The 19,014-nt window shown below is 37.5% G+C and overlaps 1 protein-coding gene across 1 annotated transcript; it reads right to left on the bottom strand.

The window, feature by feature from the left end:
• Positions 1-514: 514 nt before the first annotated feature.
• On the bottom strand, positions 515-18,232 carry KNG1 (kininogen 1). Its single transcript, XM_072866613.1, has 10 exons — positions 18,038-18,232; positions 15,019-15,129; positions 13,969-14,053; positions 11,322-11,494; positions 9,487-9,594; positions 7,262-7,343; positions 5,951-6,117; positions 4,369-4,476; positions 2,764-2,853; positions 515-1,213 (listed from the first exon to the last, which is right to left on the bottom strand). The coding sequence occupies exons 1-10, from the start codon at positions 18,230-18,232 to the stop codon at positions 515-517; spliced, it is 1,818 nt and encodes a 605-aa protein (XP_072722714.1).
• Between the last annotated feature and the right edge of the window lie 782 nt (positions 18,233-19,014).

Below are 19,014 nucleotides of genomic sequence, written 5' to 3'. Positions count from 1 at the left end.
GTTCTTTAAAAGATTCATTCCAGTAAATTAGAGAAATATTATTTCAGATGTCTAAGAAAGGCATCCTTGCTCTATACTGGCTTGCTTTTGCCTTACCCATATTTGGTTGAGATTCTTCATGTAATCTGCGAAATTCTTTGTGCCATTGCTTTAAACATAATACAGTGAGATTTGATGCAGTGATTCACTTTGTGCTTATAGCAACTTGAAGCAGATGAGATACAATTTTAACTTCTGCAGCAGAAAGCTATTGACTTGCCTGGTCCCTTTACTAGACTTGTTCTGAATCATTGGTGCCATTGCCTGATTTACATCTTTGCAACTATATGCAAATACAGAGCATTGCCATATGGTCTTAGGTCCACAGAAGTGCTGGTGACCTACTTGAGTATCTTAGCTAACAGAATAGGAGCTTTTGCCTCTTCATATTTTATACATTTCATACATTTCAAAAGGCAGTACTTTTCTTATTTTTCTATGTATAGTTTCTGAAAAGGATCCTACAATGTTTGAATTATAGGAGAGCATCTGAGAGATCAAGGTCTTTGTTTTTGGGAGGTGTTGAGTTTTCTGTTGCTGGATTGATGTTTTCTAGTGCAGAAGGCAAGAGATCCTCATTTGTGAATTCTCTTGGAAAGCTAGAAGGAGCTGGAAGGTCCATAATTTGTTTCCATGGTTTCCCAGGACATCTGGGGAGAGGAGATTCTGGGCAATCTGGCAACCCATTAAATAAAGACATATGAGGAAGAATTAGTGGTTCTGCAGGTATGCTGGTTTCCTTTCTTGCAACCCCTGGATTAACTAGCTCTGGTGCTGTTTCAGCACTGGATGATGGGAGGGTTTCATTTTGATTAAAAAACCTTTCATTGGACTCCTCAGAAGATTTGGGGTTTGGATGTTTATGTTTACCATTTTTACTGTGTTTTTTATGCCCATGGCCAGTTCTGTGCCCACAACCAATTTCATGCCTATGCCTTTTGTCAGACTCATGATCCTTTCTATATCCATGCCTGTGCTTATGCCCATGTTTATGCCTGTGTTTATGCTGATGTTCACCTTCACCTTCTGGTTCCTGTCCACCATCTTTTCTCGTTTCTTTGCCAGGTGTTTGCCTTTCTTCATTTTTATCAGCGTATGAAATTTCATTTGGCTGTTGCAGTGTAGCAAAGCTTCGGAAAGGTGTGAAACCAGCAGGCCTTCTTAGGAGTACATCCTAAAAAACATTGTAATAATAGCCTTATTTGTTACATGAACAAGAACAATAGCTTCAGATTTGGGAAATTTGGAAGTTGGCTCATAGCAGTACATGAGTCATTTAGCAAAAATATGCTGTCAGATTTTTAAAGTAAACTAGATAATTATCTTTCCTATCTGTGATAAGGACGGAAACATAAACATCCTCCCAAATAACTGCAGAGTATTTTAGCAGTTATGTTAAAAGAACAATTTATGTATCACTGAAATTTTGCCATTTTAACATGGGAATGATACTATAGAGAGGAAAACGTGTACTGGTTTTAATTTATGAACAATACAGTTGCTTTCTAGGACTAAATGTCCCTGTGTTTGTTAGAGTATAACACTCTGATGTGTAAAACCAATTTATGTGAAAGGCTAACACATCTCTTGAGTAGTCGCAATACCAGAATATACAAAAGATCTGGGTCGTTTTGTTATATGAAATGTAACTATTCAATTTTTTGTTTTTAGATTTGACATATGCTTTTCATAAGACTGCTTAGAAATAACAGATATAGGTTAAAGCTGATAATATGAAACATTCAGTTGTTATTCAGTAATCTCTATTTCCCCATCACTGTTCAACTGGAAGACAAAGACTGAATGCATGGTGTACAGTCACTATCCAACTTGGGTTTCATTTCTGTCCACCAAAGTGTCTGATCATTATCTAGCTACAAATCAGAGTAGTTTGGGATGGAGCTAAATTTGAAAGTTGTGGCTACAATACTGTAGTGAAAACAAATAGGAGACATATTTATTAGTTGATACATAATGAATGAATAGGTAGTTATGAAGGTGCTGAGCACAGTGAAGTTATTGATTATGAATGCAAGTTAATCAATCTCACTTTATTCAGTGTATCTTCTTTTCATTGGGGAGCATGGGAGTCCCTGCATTTATTAAAAAACCTGCAATCATCAGAACTAAAAAAGTGCTGATGATAAAGATTTATATTCCATTCTGAAATTTTCAAACTGACCCACATTCAGGGCTAGTTAATCATGGAGCTGGGCAGGAAGCAAACTTAAAGATCTTCCTGCAGAGACTGACAACTCATGGCAGGAGATCTGCTACTCTACTAATATGAAAAGATTCGCAGATGCTTTTGAAATCTGTGGGGTATAATTATTGCATTGCCAAATACCTTTTTGTCTCAATTTTTAAACCTAGTATGAATAGTAATTCGAAGGAGCTGGTGGGGCTTGATGCTTCAGAGCTTAACTGATAATGCAAAGGGGTAGTGAACAGGCAGAATGTTCTCTCTGTCCTGTTGCCTTTGCATTTTTGTAATCACTGTGTTGTCCACTGTCTCACCTTGTGGTGAAACTGACTTCGATGTAACAAGTTGCTGAGTTTAGAGGGTGGGAGGGAGGAGTGTGGCATGACTGAGATTGTTAAAAGAGCTATGTGTTCCTTTATTTTTGGTACAAAATATGGGATAATTTGGAATGGATAAAGTATTTAATGACTGCCTTTGTTCTGTGCTCTACTTATGATGATGGTAATGAGGAGGAATCATACCATTGGCAGTTTTTCAGAGCAGTTAACCCGGGGAAAGATTTTATTCTCCCATGGGATCACATAAATTTGTGCTGTACACAGCAATGGTGCCTGTTGACAAAACAAAAATCAACACATTAAGGCAACAAAATATCAGACACAAAGTAAGAGAGTTGTGCACGAAAAAATAATGATTTTTTAATAATACTTTAAAATACAAATATACTTGGAACTTTACCCAAATATCTATGAAATCCATCTTAGTGACAGAGACTTCTGTATTGGGACACATGACTGCTTAGCTTTTTGACCTTATAGTATGCCTGTATGAACACTTTAATTCAACTTTGGATTGGAGATTGGATCTTGAAAAATTGGATTTTTCATCTCCAGCACTTTTGGAGCACTAACTGTTTAATCTTCATTATATTCCTAGGAAATATTGTTTGTTGATGATATTTCTCCTACTAAAAATGGGGAAATTGAGATAGGGAGAAAGGCTTTTTTTTTCTATTTAGTGCCTGCTGCACTAACAGGTTTTAAAATCTCACAAGTAAGCACTGTTCATATGGTGGGAAAAGAGAGGGGGAATAAAGCCTCTCTTTCCCAACCAACTCCCTTGCCAATGGTTTCTGGCCCTATCAGCATTACTTTCCAGTGTCTGGAACACATTTTCCTGGTATCAGCAGCATGCACTCCAGAAACATAGTTCCTTTGCACACCAGTAACACTCTGGTCTTGTGTTTTCCTTAGCTGCAAGTCCACAGAGTCAGGAGTATTGCAGCTATTTCGTTTCGCAGCAGCCTCCTCCCCTCCTTTCTTTGATTCATTATTATCAGAAGAAAGTTCCTTTCGCTTTTGTCGTGGTTTAGCCCCAGACGGCAACTAAGCACCACGCAGCCGCTCGCTCACTCCCCCCTGGTGGGATGGGGGAGAGAATCGGAAGAGCAAAAGTAAGAAAACTCGAGGGTTGAGATAAAGACAGTTTAATAGGGAAAGCAAAAGCCGCGCACGCAAGCAAAGCAAAGCAAGGAATTCCTTCACTACTTCCCATGGGCAGGCAGGTGTTCAGCCATCTCCAGGAAAGCAGGGCTCCATCACGCGTAATGGTTACTTGGGAAGACAAACGCCATCACTCCAAATGTCCCCCCTTCCTTCTTCTTCCCCAGCTTTATATACTGAGCATGACATCATGTGGTATGGAATAGCCCTTTGGTCAGTTTGGATCAACTATCCTGGCTGTGTCCCCTCCCAGCTTCTTCTGCACCTGGCAGAGCACGGGAAGCTGAAAAGTCCTTGACTAGTGCAGCAACAACTAAAACATCTCTGTATTATCAACACTGTTTTCAGCACAAATCCAAAACATAGCCCCATACCAGCCACTATAAAGAAAATTAACTCTATCTCAGCTGAAACCAGGACAGCTTTGCAGTGAGCACTGATCCTGCAGTTGGAGTGACTCAGTTTAAGCCTCATGTTTTACTAACATTGTCACTGGCTTGGGTTACAAACAGTGAAAGGTGTCCTTCTTGTTGAAACAAAAGTTTACTTAAGTGTTTACAATTTCTGGTGCAAATAAATTTGTCCACTAGGAATGTTACAGTTGGCAACATCATCATTACTTACACTGTCTGATGTGGCTTCACAGACTTCATTAAGTTTTTCAAACTCTTGCTTTGAGCAGTTCGTCTTCCAGGCTGAAAATTTTAAATGGTAGTTTTGTCCTGTAGCCACCTGAAAAATTAGCAAGAAGGCTTTCTGTGGTAAAGGCATTTTTTTGAAAACAGTTCACAGGAAACATGTTTTTCTACAAGCTTATACTACTTATATTCTGCAAGTCCTGACCACTGGAACAACATATGTTAAGAACAGTATTAAAATATTTGGCAGCAAACTTATCTGCTTCTAATCAACTTACTTATTTACTCCAGTTCCCATTCTCAAAAATTCCAGCATTGAAATTGAAGGAAACAGAAAGGTCAGAATAATATCAGGCCCACAGTTTTGGCTTTGTTTTATTGGATGCCTGTAGTAATTTCATTAATAACAAATGAAATCATTAGAGATACTGCTGTAGAGAGCCAAATATGATATAAGAAAAGTGGAATGTGAGTAAAATTAAGTGTGTGATGAACAGGCTCAGTTGAAAATGAACATATTTGCCAAATGCATTAAGGAGAGAAACTGCATGGGTTCAAGAATGTGCCTGGTACGAGTTCTCTTAGTATTTTTTACAGAGCCCAAGATAATACATCTTGCTTCAGAGACGGAAGGCAAAACATGAAATTCTGTCTCTTTTAAGTCTATTTAAAAAATGTATGCATGCTAATATCAATCATGATATGAAAAGTGAGAAAGAAGAAAAAAGTTTGAAAGAAGAAGAAAAGGTTTAACAGAAGAAAAAGCACAAATATTATTAGTAACATAACATGACTCAGAAAAACTCTGGTGTGCTTTTAGTCCCTTCTCCAGTGGTACCCCTCATGCTCAGGAGAAGTTGTTGACAAAGTATTTTCTGAACTACTCCACTGTCTTATTTTCAATTCTGTCCTAAACCTCTGTTTTAGTATGTTGGGAGAGTAAAGGCAAATGCAAATGCTGACCAATATTACCCTCTTGATTCCTTGTTCTTCTTTATCCAGCTGTATTTGTCTATATATCTTAAGTTATGCACAGATGTTCTCTTCTGAATCTAGCTGGTTAGCAGCAGAATCAGTATATAAATTAACAGATTTCTAAGGGAAATTGGGAAGCCCCCTTTCTTGGATCTTACAGCTACTGTAGGGTGGACAGTGCCTAAAATAACGTAGAGAGTATTGGTGTGGTGGATCAAGTGGATAGTTTCTTCTAATAAATCTTTTGTACTTTAAAAGTCTGAGGTATGTTACAAAGGCTGGTAAAAAATGGGGTAGATATACAGAAATCAGATACCTTAAGTCAACCTTCTTCCCATGCTTTTAAAATTGTGTTGTTTTAAGAAAAATTAAAAAAAATAATCAAGAGGTGGGAGATTTTCAAGTCACTTCTGAATGCAAGCCAAGATGGATAAAATTTTGCAAGAAGAATTGCATGGATATTTCAGTTACCACATGTATCAACACTTAGAGGAAAAACATTATTTCGAATCTAAATACAAACTTTAGCTAACATTCAGCTCAGACTAATAACACTGCCATGTCTGTTCCTCATCTCTGTGGTATATCCCAACCTGAAGTGTTGCTGCTTCAATTTCTCCACCTTTATAGTAGAAATCATAATTGCTCTCCGAATTATACTTCTCCATAGAAACCTTCAGTAGTTTCTTCAGTTCTGGACTGTCTTTTGGGATAGTCGTTGGGCAACCAGCGCAAATGAGAGGAATTACTGTGTCCTCAGCTGAAAAAAACCAACAGATTTCAGATCTAAGGAACAAAAGATTCAACATAGATATAGGCTGGGAAAAACAGATAGTTATAAACCCCTGCCTCCTGGAACACTTCGTATTTGGGTCTATCAAATGAAACAAAAATATCTTTGAGTTTTATATGATAAGTATTATCATATCTCGGTTATCTAGAAGAGCACTGCATCAGTACCTGGTGTCGCATTGGATACCTAACAACACTTTTCTCATAGAAACACGAATTGCATGTACAAATTGCGGGTAGCTAGCAAATAAAGAGAGGGAACATCTATATGTATGGAAGGACCTGAATCAGGGGAAATAAAGAGGTGCATGTTATTGGCATGCGCAATGAATAAGTGCGTTGAAGCATATCATTATCATTTCTTGAAGAAAAACAAGTCTGAATGGCTGAGAATGCAGCACTTACTACATGGAGTAGTACTGTACTCCCTGTTCTGAAGCTCTGGAGCTGTGATAATCTGTGTCTAAATAGATGGCTGGAGGAAAAAGTAACAACAAGAAAACCATTTGGGAGTTTGACTGTAATGAACTTTTAAATTCTAAGTAATATGTTTACTAGGGAAAAAAATAAGCCGCTAACATATCAAATGTAAGTATAGCCATGCAATATGAAAAAAAAATGATGGTATCAATAGCTGAATTACCAATTTTGGGAAAACTCTTAAAGTCCTCAGCTCCTTTACCTTTCACAATAATACATTGGAGCTCTTTGGAAAGTTAGTTGTTACTTATTTAAACAACGTGATATTAACTTGCTTGTCATTGTGGTGGAAAAGGAATCAGTTTTTGTAGGACAGTTATACTCTTTGAGTTTGTATCTGTTAATCTCCAAATGAGAGTCAGCAACCAGCTCCATGTCATACAAATACGGCCTGATGATAAGGGCAAATGATAAAATGTATCTTTCAGCTGCATATGAAATACTTGTAGGAAGTGAAAAAAGTCTGTGATAATATTCCATTAAGAGGCCGTGCCTTTTTGGTCCCAGAAGAATTACTTTCTCTTGTTATTATCTGTTTTAATCTCTTGCATTTTTATCTTGTCTTTTTTTACAATTGTAAAAAAGCATTGAAAATTGCAGAAGTTTTGAAATTGATAGTGCCTGTTACATACCTGGAAACTTGCATTGGTTTGCAATATCTACGATCTGCGCTTGAAGATTTTCATATGCTTTGGCATCACATTTACCTACACGCTGGAGTAAAAAACCCAAAACAGCTTCTTATTTAGAAATAATGAACAAGCTTACATTCACCTTCCTGCTAACAGAGTAAGTCAAGCATACTACTAATAATTCCTTCCTTCCTTCAATGTACTGGGAGCAAGAAGCCTGACAAATAGTCTGCAAAGTCAATAAATGATCAGGGTTCAAAAGGACTACTCAGAGAAAATAAAACCATAAAAGAGAAGCTAAATTAACTATTTGTATGTGTTCATTACAGAAGGAAATGGGGAGGTTTACAAGTCAGAATCCTATTTTATGGAGAACTCATTGGAATCTGTCTCAAACTGTAGAGACCAATAAGAAGATTATGCAATTAACAAACATTACTGAGTTTCTTGTATTTACTTAGGTGTTCTAAAGGAACTGTGGTAGATGACTTGCTTAAAATTGCCTTGATATCTTAGGGCTGGAAGAAAGCAGATGTTGATCCTGTTCTTTTTTAAAAAGGTTATAGACCCATAAAACTGATATCTCTACCATTCAAGTGATTAGAAATGGTACTAAGGAAAGAACTAGGAGGCATGAATACATCAAGGTTTTTGTTGTAAACAGAAGTTGTATTTTACAGATTTGTCAAAATTCTTCAAAAGCATCAACAAAAGTGGGTAGAGAGACCTGTTGATAATGTATACATAGATTTTTAAAAAGGTTTCAGTGAAGTCCCTTATCAAAGACTCTAAAGGAAACTAATCAACTGTAGTATAAGAAGGAAGACTGTTACAATTCAGGATCAAGATCTTAGGGCTATGACAGATACCTGAAAATGTCATCCATAAAAAAATCTGCTTAGCAGTGGTTTAGAAAAAATAATAAAAAAATAATATCAGGGGTTATTATCCACGTTAAAGAGAATGACATTATGCCCCACTATAGCTCTGTGGTTCACATGCATGCTGAATATAGGGTGCAATTCTGGTCCTCCCATTTCAAAATGAATAGTACAGAGCTGAATAAAGGTATGGAACAACTTCCATGGACTTTGGTTATTCCAAGCTGTGGAATATTCTTGGAATATCATATTCTGATAATATCCGTCAGTGATCTATTAGCAAGGCTGCTTAACAGTTCAGGGGATACGTGATAAAGATCCAATCCCACAAACCCTGCATGATCAAAGCAGTATGTGAATGAGGTAGCACTCCTGCATTATATGAGGTGGACAGAAGTCATTACCTCTAGGTGCCAGGTTGGGAAACTCAGACTCAAGCAGATTAAGTAACTTCCTTAAGGTTTAAGGGCAAGCGTGGGTAATGGAGAGATTTCCTTCAGCTAGCCTGATTCTCACTCTCCTATTATTTACCACAGTGTTGTCATTCTTTCCTTTTTTGATCAGTGCTTCATTCTGAAACATTCTTGAAACATCCAAGGAGTAATTTTAGAACAGGAGAGGCTCTTGAGTGTAAGGCTCAACAGTGCACCTCCACAACAGCTGAAACAGATGCGAGTCAGGACTCCTGTGGTTCCTCCCCTCCCGTTTACAACCACTGTTCATTATGACTCTACGTTCCTGCCCTCTACCTTGTATTTGCAGAAGCATTTGTCTGACCCCATGATGAGCTGGTTCACAGAGGCTGGTTGAGAGAGCAACCCTCTATTTTTGGTACAGTTAATTCTGTTCCAGGTCAGAGAAGCAGAGGAAGTATCTGGTTTTGCAACACTGTTTAGCTAGAGTATGTATGTTTGTTAATAAATTTCTTTTGACACTCTCTTATTTGGACTGCGTAGAGGTTAAGTAATAATTCAGCTACTTACTTTTCTTAGAAAATATGTCTTAAGCTGGAAAAACAGTGCTAATTTTAGTTATTGTTTTTTGGGTTGTACCTGAGTAACTCCTTGAATACCCAAATAGGAACTTCTCAAGGGATTTATTATTTGGGTGGGACTGTTTAGATTCTATAGAGGAATCTGTAAACATTTCTGTGGTCGTCTTAGTTGCTGATTCAGGAGAAGGCATGGATGTTCTAATTGCATAAATAGACGGTTATCTATAAGACTGGATTTAAACTTCATTCACAAAGTGAAGCAAGACTATAAATATTTTCTTGAGTCAGATCTCAATGATTATTTGTTAATATGATATTTTATTGATAAACAGATTTTGAAGATTACTTACACCTCTAGAAGTGGTTTTGCACTCTGGAGTTAAATCTTGAAATTGGTCTTTGGAGCAATTAGTCTCCTCAATTTCATATTTAATTATGTAATTCCATCCAGCTACTACCTGGAACAGATATTTAGGAGATACATTATGTAAACCAATACAAACTTGGAAGTTAAACTATTAAATTTGATTAGCAAAGAAAGCAAAACTACTCTTCTAGTGCCTTCCATCCATCAAATCACTGTGCAGTAATTGAGCCGTAGACTATTCACGGACAACAAAAAAAATCTTGTCCTTGTGATACAAAAAGTAAACTAAGTCAGTCATGCATATATTAGAAGTACACTTTGTATTTGGATTCCACTTCTCCTGGCAAGCCTGCAGCCTCATAATGCTTGGTTTCTTGCACTTTCCTCCAAAGTATCTGTTACTTATAACTCCCAGTGACAGGAAGCTGGTCTAGATAGATGACTAGACTAATACAGCTTGACAAGTCCTACATTCCTGAGCATGGGACATAGTAAAACAGTATCTGAATAATGTAACTTTATACTGCTGGCATCATTTGTTATTGAGTGTCCTGCATTTATCATCGACCTATAATTGCATCTGCCGTGGGCTTTACCTTCCCCCGCCTGCTGTTTTGTCCAGATTTGTGACCCTTTTTTTCATTTCCTCTCCAGGAAGCAGTTCAGTTTTCCTCACCGTGGCTACTGCTTCTCACCCACAAAATCTGTCCATGTCACAGTGTTGGGTCAGGTAGCATTGGATTAAAAAGTGGAAATAAGAAACAAATATAGGAAATTTCCATCCCAGATCAATTCAAGTGGAGGCCTCTAACTAGTCTCTGTTGGCCAGAAGTGATGTGATGGTTCTCTTTGTAGCTGCTGGATTGCAGTCTGTCTGTGACATTTTGTCATGTGGCTTAAATGTTGTGCAAGCTTGTCTTTCAGCTACGAGGATCATTGCCATCAGTGAATAGAAAGAGGACAGTCTGAATTAAATCATGGGTCAAATTGACATAAGACCAGAAGATGCTTCTTGGCTAAGTAAATACATACACATTCAAAGAAAAGGGTCTGTATTTGGTGTCGGGTTATATACTAGTTAAAAACCAAATAAGAAACTTAACTTTCTAGCAACATCACACCAATTCATAGGAGAGCCTTTCACAGGGAAATAATTGTTGCATGGAGTACAAGATGACATGGAATTTCTGCAACCTGAGCAGTCCTTTCTTGCAAAGCAGATATTCCTGTGTGCAGATGTCTTTCAGCAAGTGACATGCTGGCTTTTTGTTTTTCTTACCCATTTTTCCTGTATGGGGTTTACCCATCCTATAGTGTATAGCCGCTGCTGACATATGGGTCCTATTGCATTGCAAAAACATAGATGCCTGCTGCTGTTTGAGAGGCTGTAGAGTATGAGACATCTGTGCAGGCTGGCAGTTTTGGCACAGAACCTAGGAGAGATCTGCTCCTGCTGGAGCTTCAGGGAGAGGCCAAGTGGAATACCCGAGAGCATCTGAGATGACACAAGATGCCTGTGTCAGCACTGAATGCAAATAAACTGGTGCTAAACACTGGTTAGATGCAACTGCAGATAAAGAAAAAATAGGTTTACTATCAGTTTGTAAAGTTCACAGCTCTGAAAATCCAGTAGGTGACCGTTTATGATTCCTCATAAATGAAGAGAATTATTTACAGGGTCTACACTCTATATGCTTTTCATATGCTTTTATTATGAAATATAAGCCACCTTAAAATCAGAAACGTGTACATAAAACAACCAAGGTACCTGGTTTGGGGTTTTTTTTGGTAAAATTTAGAGAAAAATTATACACAAACCTGTCTTTTAGCTTCTTTTATTTCCACAAGCTTAAAAAGGGCGGGTTCAGCACTGTCCCTGTTAAACTTTTGAATGGCTTGTTTCAGAATTTCTGACACTTCTGAACTGTCACTTGATATGGGATGGAAGCATCCAAGACATGTAGCCGCAGTAAGTGTTATATTTGGCGTAGCTGGAAAAGAAACAAACCAAAAAATATAAAGCTTCATGTAAAACAGCCTGAGGTTTTAATTTTTCCTATCTGGGAATGAGAGAAAAGGTTCAATGAGCAAGAACCTTTCCTGCTTTTAATTGGAGCGATCAGCCAAACCCACATTTCAGTTTCAGGGCCTGCAAATACATTCATTGTATTTAGAAACATGCTTTGGTTTGTGGTGGTAGGGACCATCCATGACATTTGGATCCAGGCATGGTTTCAGCAGCAAACTTCATTCAGAGGAGTGAGTTCAGGAGTCACTGAATCTCTGAAAAACCTTGCATGTAGTTTTGACACCACTAAGGAAGGGTCATCCCTCATTCAGTCAGGGAAGAACCAGTGGAGGCTATAACTAATGACATGTTCTTCAAATTCTTCAAAGCTTACCCAGTGTGTGCAGCTGCTTACTGTCCTCACCATGTTTCAGGATGGGGACTTTGACAGGAGTGTTTTGGCTCACCCATGTGAACTGCTCTGACTCTGAGCTCCTTAAGGACTGTAGTTGAACTATTCTACTCCTCTGTTGTTTGAACTCCCCCTGCTAGTCACTTTGGCTGCCAGTTACCACTTGGTGTTACCTTCAGGCTTAACCAGCTGGATTGGCTGTGGATAGACAAGCTTGACAGGGATGCTCAAGCTTCTGTTTCCTACTACTAATCCTATTAACTCTCTTTCCTTTCTAGTAATCATGGATTGGATTTTCATAAATTAATTTTATAGTTCAGTACATAAATTAATTTCATGATTCAGTGAGCTTGAGAATGAAAGTGGGACAATATGTGGTCTCTGTGGAATTGAAGTAAAATTTGTGTGTCTGATCCTCAGCTGGCATAAACTAGCTTTAATGGAGTTACGCCAGCTTGCAGCAGCCAGGAAACCAGTCCAGGGTCAATATGACCAAACAGTTCCACCAAGAAGGCTGAACAGTATGGTAGCTAACATGGTGGGAAAATCCCTCACCAGTTAGGGTCTATTGTTTCACTCTTTCTGTTTGAATCCTTTGGATTTGATTTGGCTCCTCTGTACATTTGGAATATCTCAGTGTAAGCAATACTATTTAGTCTTAGCTCTCCAAGGGGTACTTGAACGAAGTCTGGCCCTTTGTATTTCTAGCATCACCTATTTTGACTCAGTAATGACAAATATATACATGTTATGGAAAAATGTGACCATGTTTTCAGGGAGTAATCACAAAGGAGATAATAAAACAACAGTATACCCAGTTCTAAACCAACTAGGGTCTCAGCATTTTCCTAAGTACTGAACAAGTGTGTATTCTTTTTTCAGAGTTGCTATAACTTGGTAACAAGAGATGAGCTTCTTAGGCTGAATACGCGATTCATTTAATTTATGTATGTTTTTTTAGCTTTCTAAGCAAAGATTCAAATGAAAATTTCCCATGCATTCTGTGAGATTCACACACCTTTTACTGGCAACTAGATGTCACCATTGCCCTACAAATGCATCTAAACCAAGCGGTGTTTATTCAGTAGCAGAACATGCAATTTGTGTGTACTGTAGTTCCTAGAAGGACACTGGCTGTAGGGGTAGCCATTTAAGCTTTAAACAAGATAACTAGGAACAAAAAACAAAGATAAGCTGCCAAACATCTCAGAAATCATGGTAAATATTTCTGTAGTTAATATGCACTTAGCTCCCTGCTACCAGTTAGATGGATATTTTAAAACTAGCTTGGATATGTTTACATGAAGACTAGGCATAGGCACATAGAGATCTCAGTTGCAAAGCTTTAAAACAATGTGATCTCTTTCTAATAAAGGAAATTACTATGTGAACATAATAGTCATATATGAATGTCTTACAGGCAAGAAATGTAGTACTGCTTATCGTTAAGGTCTAAAAGATATCACAGTCTCTCTTACATAATTGCATCACTACTAGATTTTTATTTTGTAAATGAAATTTTTTTGCCGTTGTTCTTTTTTTGGTTGGGGTAAGTATTTGTTTTGGAAAACTAACAGAAATAATTTCATCATTTTTAGTTTGGAGAAAATTAAGGTACAATTTTGTCATATAAAGTTTTTTTCTAATAATTTCTGGCACAATTTTATATTTGAACAAGTAGGGGCAGAAAATTAAAGTGTGACAAGTTGTATCTAGTCTCTAAGTTACTGATATGCTTTTGGTCTTAAGCAAATTCATTTTAACTTGATATAATTCCAGTGTTTGAAGAAACTTACTACACATACATGTGCCGGTTTTCATTACCCTAGATAGAAACTGCCAGTGCTTCACTGACTTAGCCTATATAACAGTGAATTGAAATTTTGTCTTTAACATGTAGTTGCTTATGGAACATTATTTGTAAGTGTCTGAGTAGAATGATAGGAGCTCCTACCTGTAAAATTACCTGAAAGTCTCAGTATTATATTTTTCCCATTCTTGTTTGTCAATGTACTTGTTGAATGCTGCCCCAAACAGTTACATACCTGGAAAAATTTTGCAATCTTGCAAAACATTACTTGTTTTTTCAGCATTATTCATGTGAACTTGAGCTGTGCATTCTCCTGTTTTCTGCAAAAACATATGACAACATTTGTCTTAAACTTGCTGAAGAAAAATACAGTGCTATATATTCCTCTAGGTATTGAACAAAGTTGACAGTTGCAAATTGAGTTTGGGGAACAAGTTCATACGTACATTTGTAGTAATGTCTAATATGCTGTTTTGTTACTGGAAAAGGAACAGTTTTGTTGATTGTGAGGAGAGTAGGGGATGAACTGAGCAGATAATTGGAAAGATTTCTTTGTATTGTGATTGATGCTTATTAATTAACTAAAGAATTTATAGTCAGAATAACGGAAATGAACACATCCTCATAAATAAAGTCTGTATAAATTGTGTATTTACCTAATTTCCTCTCTGCTAGTACAAGATATGCAGCAATGGCCATGGCATTTCACATCAATTCAAATGATATTATCACCATCATCCCTTTCTTTGCATTGGCTACTGTACTTCTGCTGGAAATGTGCAGTGTTCCTGCATGCTATGTGTGCCCCAATTGTACCTCCTCCAGGTGCTCTTTAGGAGCAGGAGCCAGACATGCTTTGCACTGCTAAAAGCCTTCTGGTAAATTTTCTGCCATAGTGGCTTCCATGTCAGTATTTTTGTTGGTGCAAATCTGAAGTCAATTGGTTATGCAAGTTTCCATTATACATAATTAATAGAAAGTTTTACAGCCCTCACACTTTCACAGTGATGTATCTTACGTTGAATTTATTGTGAACCTTCATATTGAAGCGCTGAAATGTTCCCTTCTGCACATGTTCAGGATTATAATGGTAAACTCACTATTATAATGGTTAACTTTAAAGTTGTAAACATTTCTGTACTGTACTTTACTCCTATAAGCTCTTAAAAGCAACACAACTAAAAAAGTTAAATTCTCTACTGTATTTTTCCCCAAGGTGACAGCAGTCCTGGTCATTATGCTGATGTTTCTGTACAGAGAACTTTTAAAGAGGACAGATACTTACAGCCTCTGCAGATACTTTGTAATCACAGTCTTGCCAGAGTTTGTTTTCCTCTGTGGCACAAGTGGTTTCTCGTATTCGATATTTCACATAGAATTGTGTGTCAAGACCTGCCTGGATAAAAACAATATGCATGTCATCATTTGCATAGTAATAAATCAAATGAAAATATAAGAGCTTCAAAAGGTAAATACTATCCATTGGTTACCTTGTATTTTATAGTATGGTTTCAGATGAACTGCTGGCCGCCATGCAAGGTCTCCCAAATCTTGGTAGTTCGATATTAATTTATGTGATTATATTACTGAGCCCTTACCTACAACTACAATATGTTGATACAATAGATATGGTATGCTCAACTACCTTAATTTTAACTTGTAGTACCAAGGGTTTTAAAACCAGAAAGAAGCGGTTAGGTTTTATACTCATATTCAAATGTACTCCAAATAAGCAAACTTGGGTTGCTGCTTGGGTAGTTAGCATAATTACCAGCTTGGACTGTGCTCCTGTCTGACTCCCTCACTCTCACTCTTGGCCTCCTCCCAGAGCTGTCTATTTTCCTTCTGTACAACTCTGCGGCATCCCAGAAACAGCAGCCAGCAGCCTCAGGCAGCCTGGCAGTGCCCAAACGGCCTTTACTCTATGGTAACAGGGTACTTAAGCTGCCCTGCCTACGTCGGGGAAAGGGGCAAGGAGGGCATATGCTCTGGAGACAGCCTTTGGCGGTGCCTGCAGTTTTCCTATAGGCATTAAAAGCTGAGCTGCTCATGAGGGTAGCCTCAGGAATCCCACAAGATGAAACACAGACAAAGTATTAAGCAAAGTTTGGCCTGGCCAGTGGAAGTGTTTCTGATGTTGGTAAATCAGTAGGGGGCATTTTCTCCTTGCCATAAACTGAGTAGTGAGCCTGTGCCTACAGGTAACATTAACACACTGCAAGGTTTGTGGTTCATCCTTTAGAGGAGATATAAAGCCAGAAGTTACTAATCTTTTACAGCCACTAAAAATGCTCTGCCAATGTGCCTTTTCGAATACAAACACAGGCAGTTGCTGTACTTTAACACTGGTTATCCTCCAATTATACTACTGGGAGAATTAAATGATAATTCTTGCCTTAGTGGTACCAAGGAAGTGAATCTGAGCTGACGTGGGTGGAATATACTGGATTTACACTGGTGTAAACACAGAATTATATTCTGTGTTCTCTCAATTCCTGTTGTGTGTTGCTACAACTACAAAGAGGCATAGCGGTACCTAATATAATGGTTGCAGATTGTAAAACAGGATGAAAGTGTCTCTAAAAATATAATGGACTTAATCCTCAGCAGGTATAAATTGACATTTATGGACCTGCATCAGATTATACTATCATGGATGTGGACTTAAAAAGAGCCAAATTCTGTTCTCTGTTACAGTGTTCTAAATCTGCAATAAATCAGCCCAGTGAGTAAATGAAATACGTGAGAAAAGACATTGTTTCTGTATGTTATTTGTTGTTGGTTTATTTCATTATTATTATGAACAGCTATGCCTTTAACTGGGGCAGGTTCAGTCTTCCACCAGTCAGCTTTTATGTTTTATTACCTTATCAATAATGAATGTACATGAATATGTAATAACCAGCTATTTAATTAATGCATTCAACATTGTGAGACTAGCGATGAGTAAAATCTATACTCTTTTTAGAAAAAGAATATCGAATATGAGGAAATCTCTATTGCAGATTCCTTTTCTGTTTTTTATTTAATGTCATAGTCAGATCAATGATTCAAGGTAATAACTGATTTCCACCTCAGATCTTATAAGAAAAGGAAAGATGGATATCTAGAGAAGGAAAGATAAATAATAATTGCAATAAATATATATTCTTAAAAATAGAACATTGTTTAAGATAAAATACTGAAACTAATATCTGTCCTTTGGGAACATCAGCAAAACGAAGGTGGTGTTACTCTCTGATATAAAGAAATTTGCATATTGCTATTGTTATGGTTGTGTGTAGTTCAGTGAAGACAGTGGGACTATTCCTTTTTTTAATATTAGTTGTATAAAGGGTTTGCCAGATTTTAGTCTTTGTCACTACATGCTAAAATCTCCCCCGTTTAAAAATGGGAAAACCAGAGGGTAGGTGCCAGGAGATGTAGGTAGTTTACTGTAAGGCATTTAGCAATTCATGTCCCCTTTCTGAGGTCAATTTCTATCTGGATAAAAGTGTCTTGTGATTTTAGAGTGCAAAATATTCTCTCTGACACTAGGTTTCTTGTGTTTTACATCTGAAAATCCAATCCAGTAGAAAAAAAATGCTAATGTTGTTTTCAAGTAAAGTAATGCTTGTCATTATTATGGTAATAGCATTTTTGTATGCCTCTCAGAGGTAAATACTCTTTTGTTAGATTAACACTATACAGAAGGACTCCAGGCAAGGGATCATGTTTCATTCTTTTTTTCTTCTGTAATTTTAGCTGTCACCCTATTTGATTAAAATACCACCTAGTGCTTTTAGATAGATCTGTGACTCAGGACTAGTGTCAATCAAATAATATTCACAAACAATTTATTCAGAGTATTGCCAAATTTTATCAGGTCATTCCTTTTTATGTGTGATACCAGCTCTTCCCAAGTCAGGATAATATTCAGGTTTTTTAGTAAGTGTGGTTTTGCCATTGATCTGAAAACCTTACTGATGATGGAAAAGGGTAGAATTCCCAACAGAGAAAGGAGAAAACAGAGTGGACTAGTAAGACAAATTGTATTAGTGATAGAAATTTTCTATTCTTTAGTCCTTGCATTAATAAGCAATTCACCAGCATACATAGTTCTGTTGATAAGAACATAATATACATCCCTGCTTGTCATGGTAACGAGTATCTTACTGTGCAAGTCATTTCTTTGATTTTTTAAAACGTTTTTGGAAGACACTTTGCTGTCATGCTTGCTCTCTTATGAACAAGATAGAGATAATCTGATTCAGAGTGCATAAACAATTCCAACTTTTTTTTTTTTTTTTGCAAAGTCTACTTACAGTTCTCTTGGCTTCCATCACCATGTACAGAGCAAATTGATTATCAGTTGCTCTGTCTCCATTGTATTTCTTCAGTGCTGTGTCGACAGCTTTAAAGACATCAGGGTCATCACAATCCAAAAACTCAAATGGAAGAGGGGTGGCTCTGCTAGAGAAAAAACTACAGCAGAGTGCTAGTACAATGAAAGGTTTCATAATTAGACAAAAAAGACCCCCTGAATTAGAGGGTCTTTAAAAAAACAAATGGAAAAGGAATGCCTGACGGGGTTTGAGTCACCTCTTCTGTTTTTCAGGGGCAATAGCTAAGTAAACAGAATGAGTGGGTTGCTGGGGTTGGTTGATTCTCATCATACCCTGTTTATACTGCAAATAAACTTCTGAGTTTATCTAAATAAACTTTGTGTGGTCACCAGAATGACACTAAGGTTATTCACCTGCCATCAGGATAACAGGCTAAATGGCTGCAGCGGGGGACAGGTTTAGACTAAGCAGGATGGCCCCTGGGCAAAAGAAAGCAGAATGTGCATAGCTTTCTGGCTTCTTTTCTTAACATCTAAACTGCTACTGAGAATGAATTTTAGAAGGCTTAAATAAAACACCCAAGAAGGTCACAGTGGCAATGAAGTTCTGGTTCTGGACAAAAACTCTGTAAATTTTATAGATCTGTTTAGTGTTCAGACTGCAACAGTTCCAAGAAGTCAGAAAATGTTTGAAAAAAGTCTGTGGACAGATGCATATCATTGAATGTCACATAAGTCTTCAATAACACTTGATAAACCTTGTCCTTCACGCTACTATTGGAAGCGTCCATCTTTGCTGCCATGGGGAGACTGCCTTTGGACCATGGATTAGTTAGTCTTCATAATATTTTGTTACATTACAGACAGGGAAAGTGACGCCCAAGAACAAGGGATTAAGTAATGTTGCCTGTGTCTGGCAGAGCCAGAATTAGAGCTGGCTGGGAACATCTGGTGCTT

This window comes from Ciconia boyciana, chromosome 7, assembly GCF_034638445.1.
Source record: "Ciconia boyciana chromosome 7, ASM3463844v1, whole genome shotgun sequence".
Lineage (NCBI taxonomy): Eukaryota > Metazoa > Chordata > Aves > Ciconiiformes > Ciconiidae > Ciconia > Ciconia boyciana.
The sequence above is the reverse complement of the archived record's forward strand: the minus strand, read 5'-3'. Positions and strand labels throughout refer to the sequence as shown.

Excerpts from the sequence above, each read along its gene's own strand:
- KNG1 (XM_072866613.1), bottom strand. The coding sequence starts at position 18,232 with ATGAAACCTTTCATTGTACTAGCACTCTGCTGTAGTTTTTTCTCTAGC. Across the intron at positions 11,495-13,968 it reads AGATTGCAAAATTTTTCCAG|CTACGCCAAATATAACACTT; the intron begins GTATGTAACTGT and ends TTTCTTTTCCAG. Across the intron at positions 9,595-11,321 it reads TAAAAGAAGCTAAAAGACAG|GTAGTAGCTGGATGGAATTA; the intron begins GTTTGTGTATAA and ends TATCTGTTCCAG.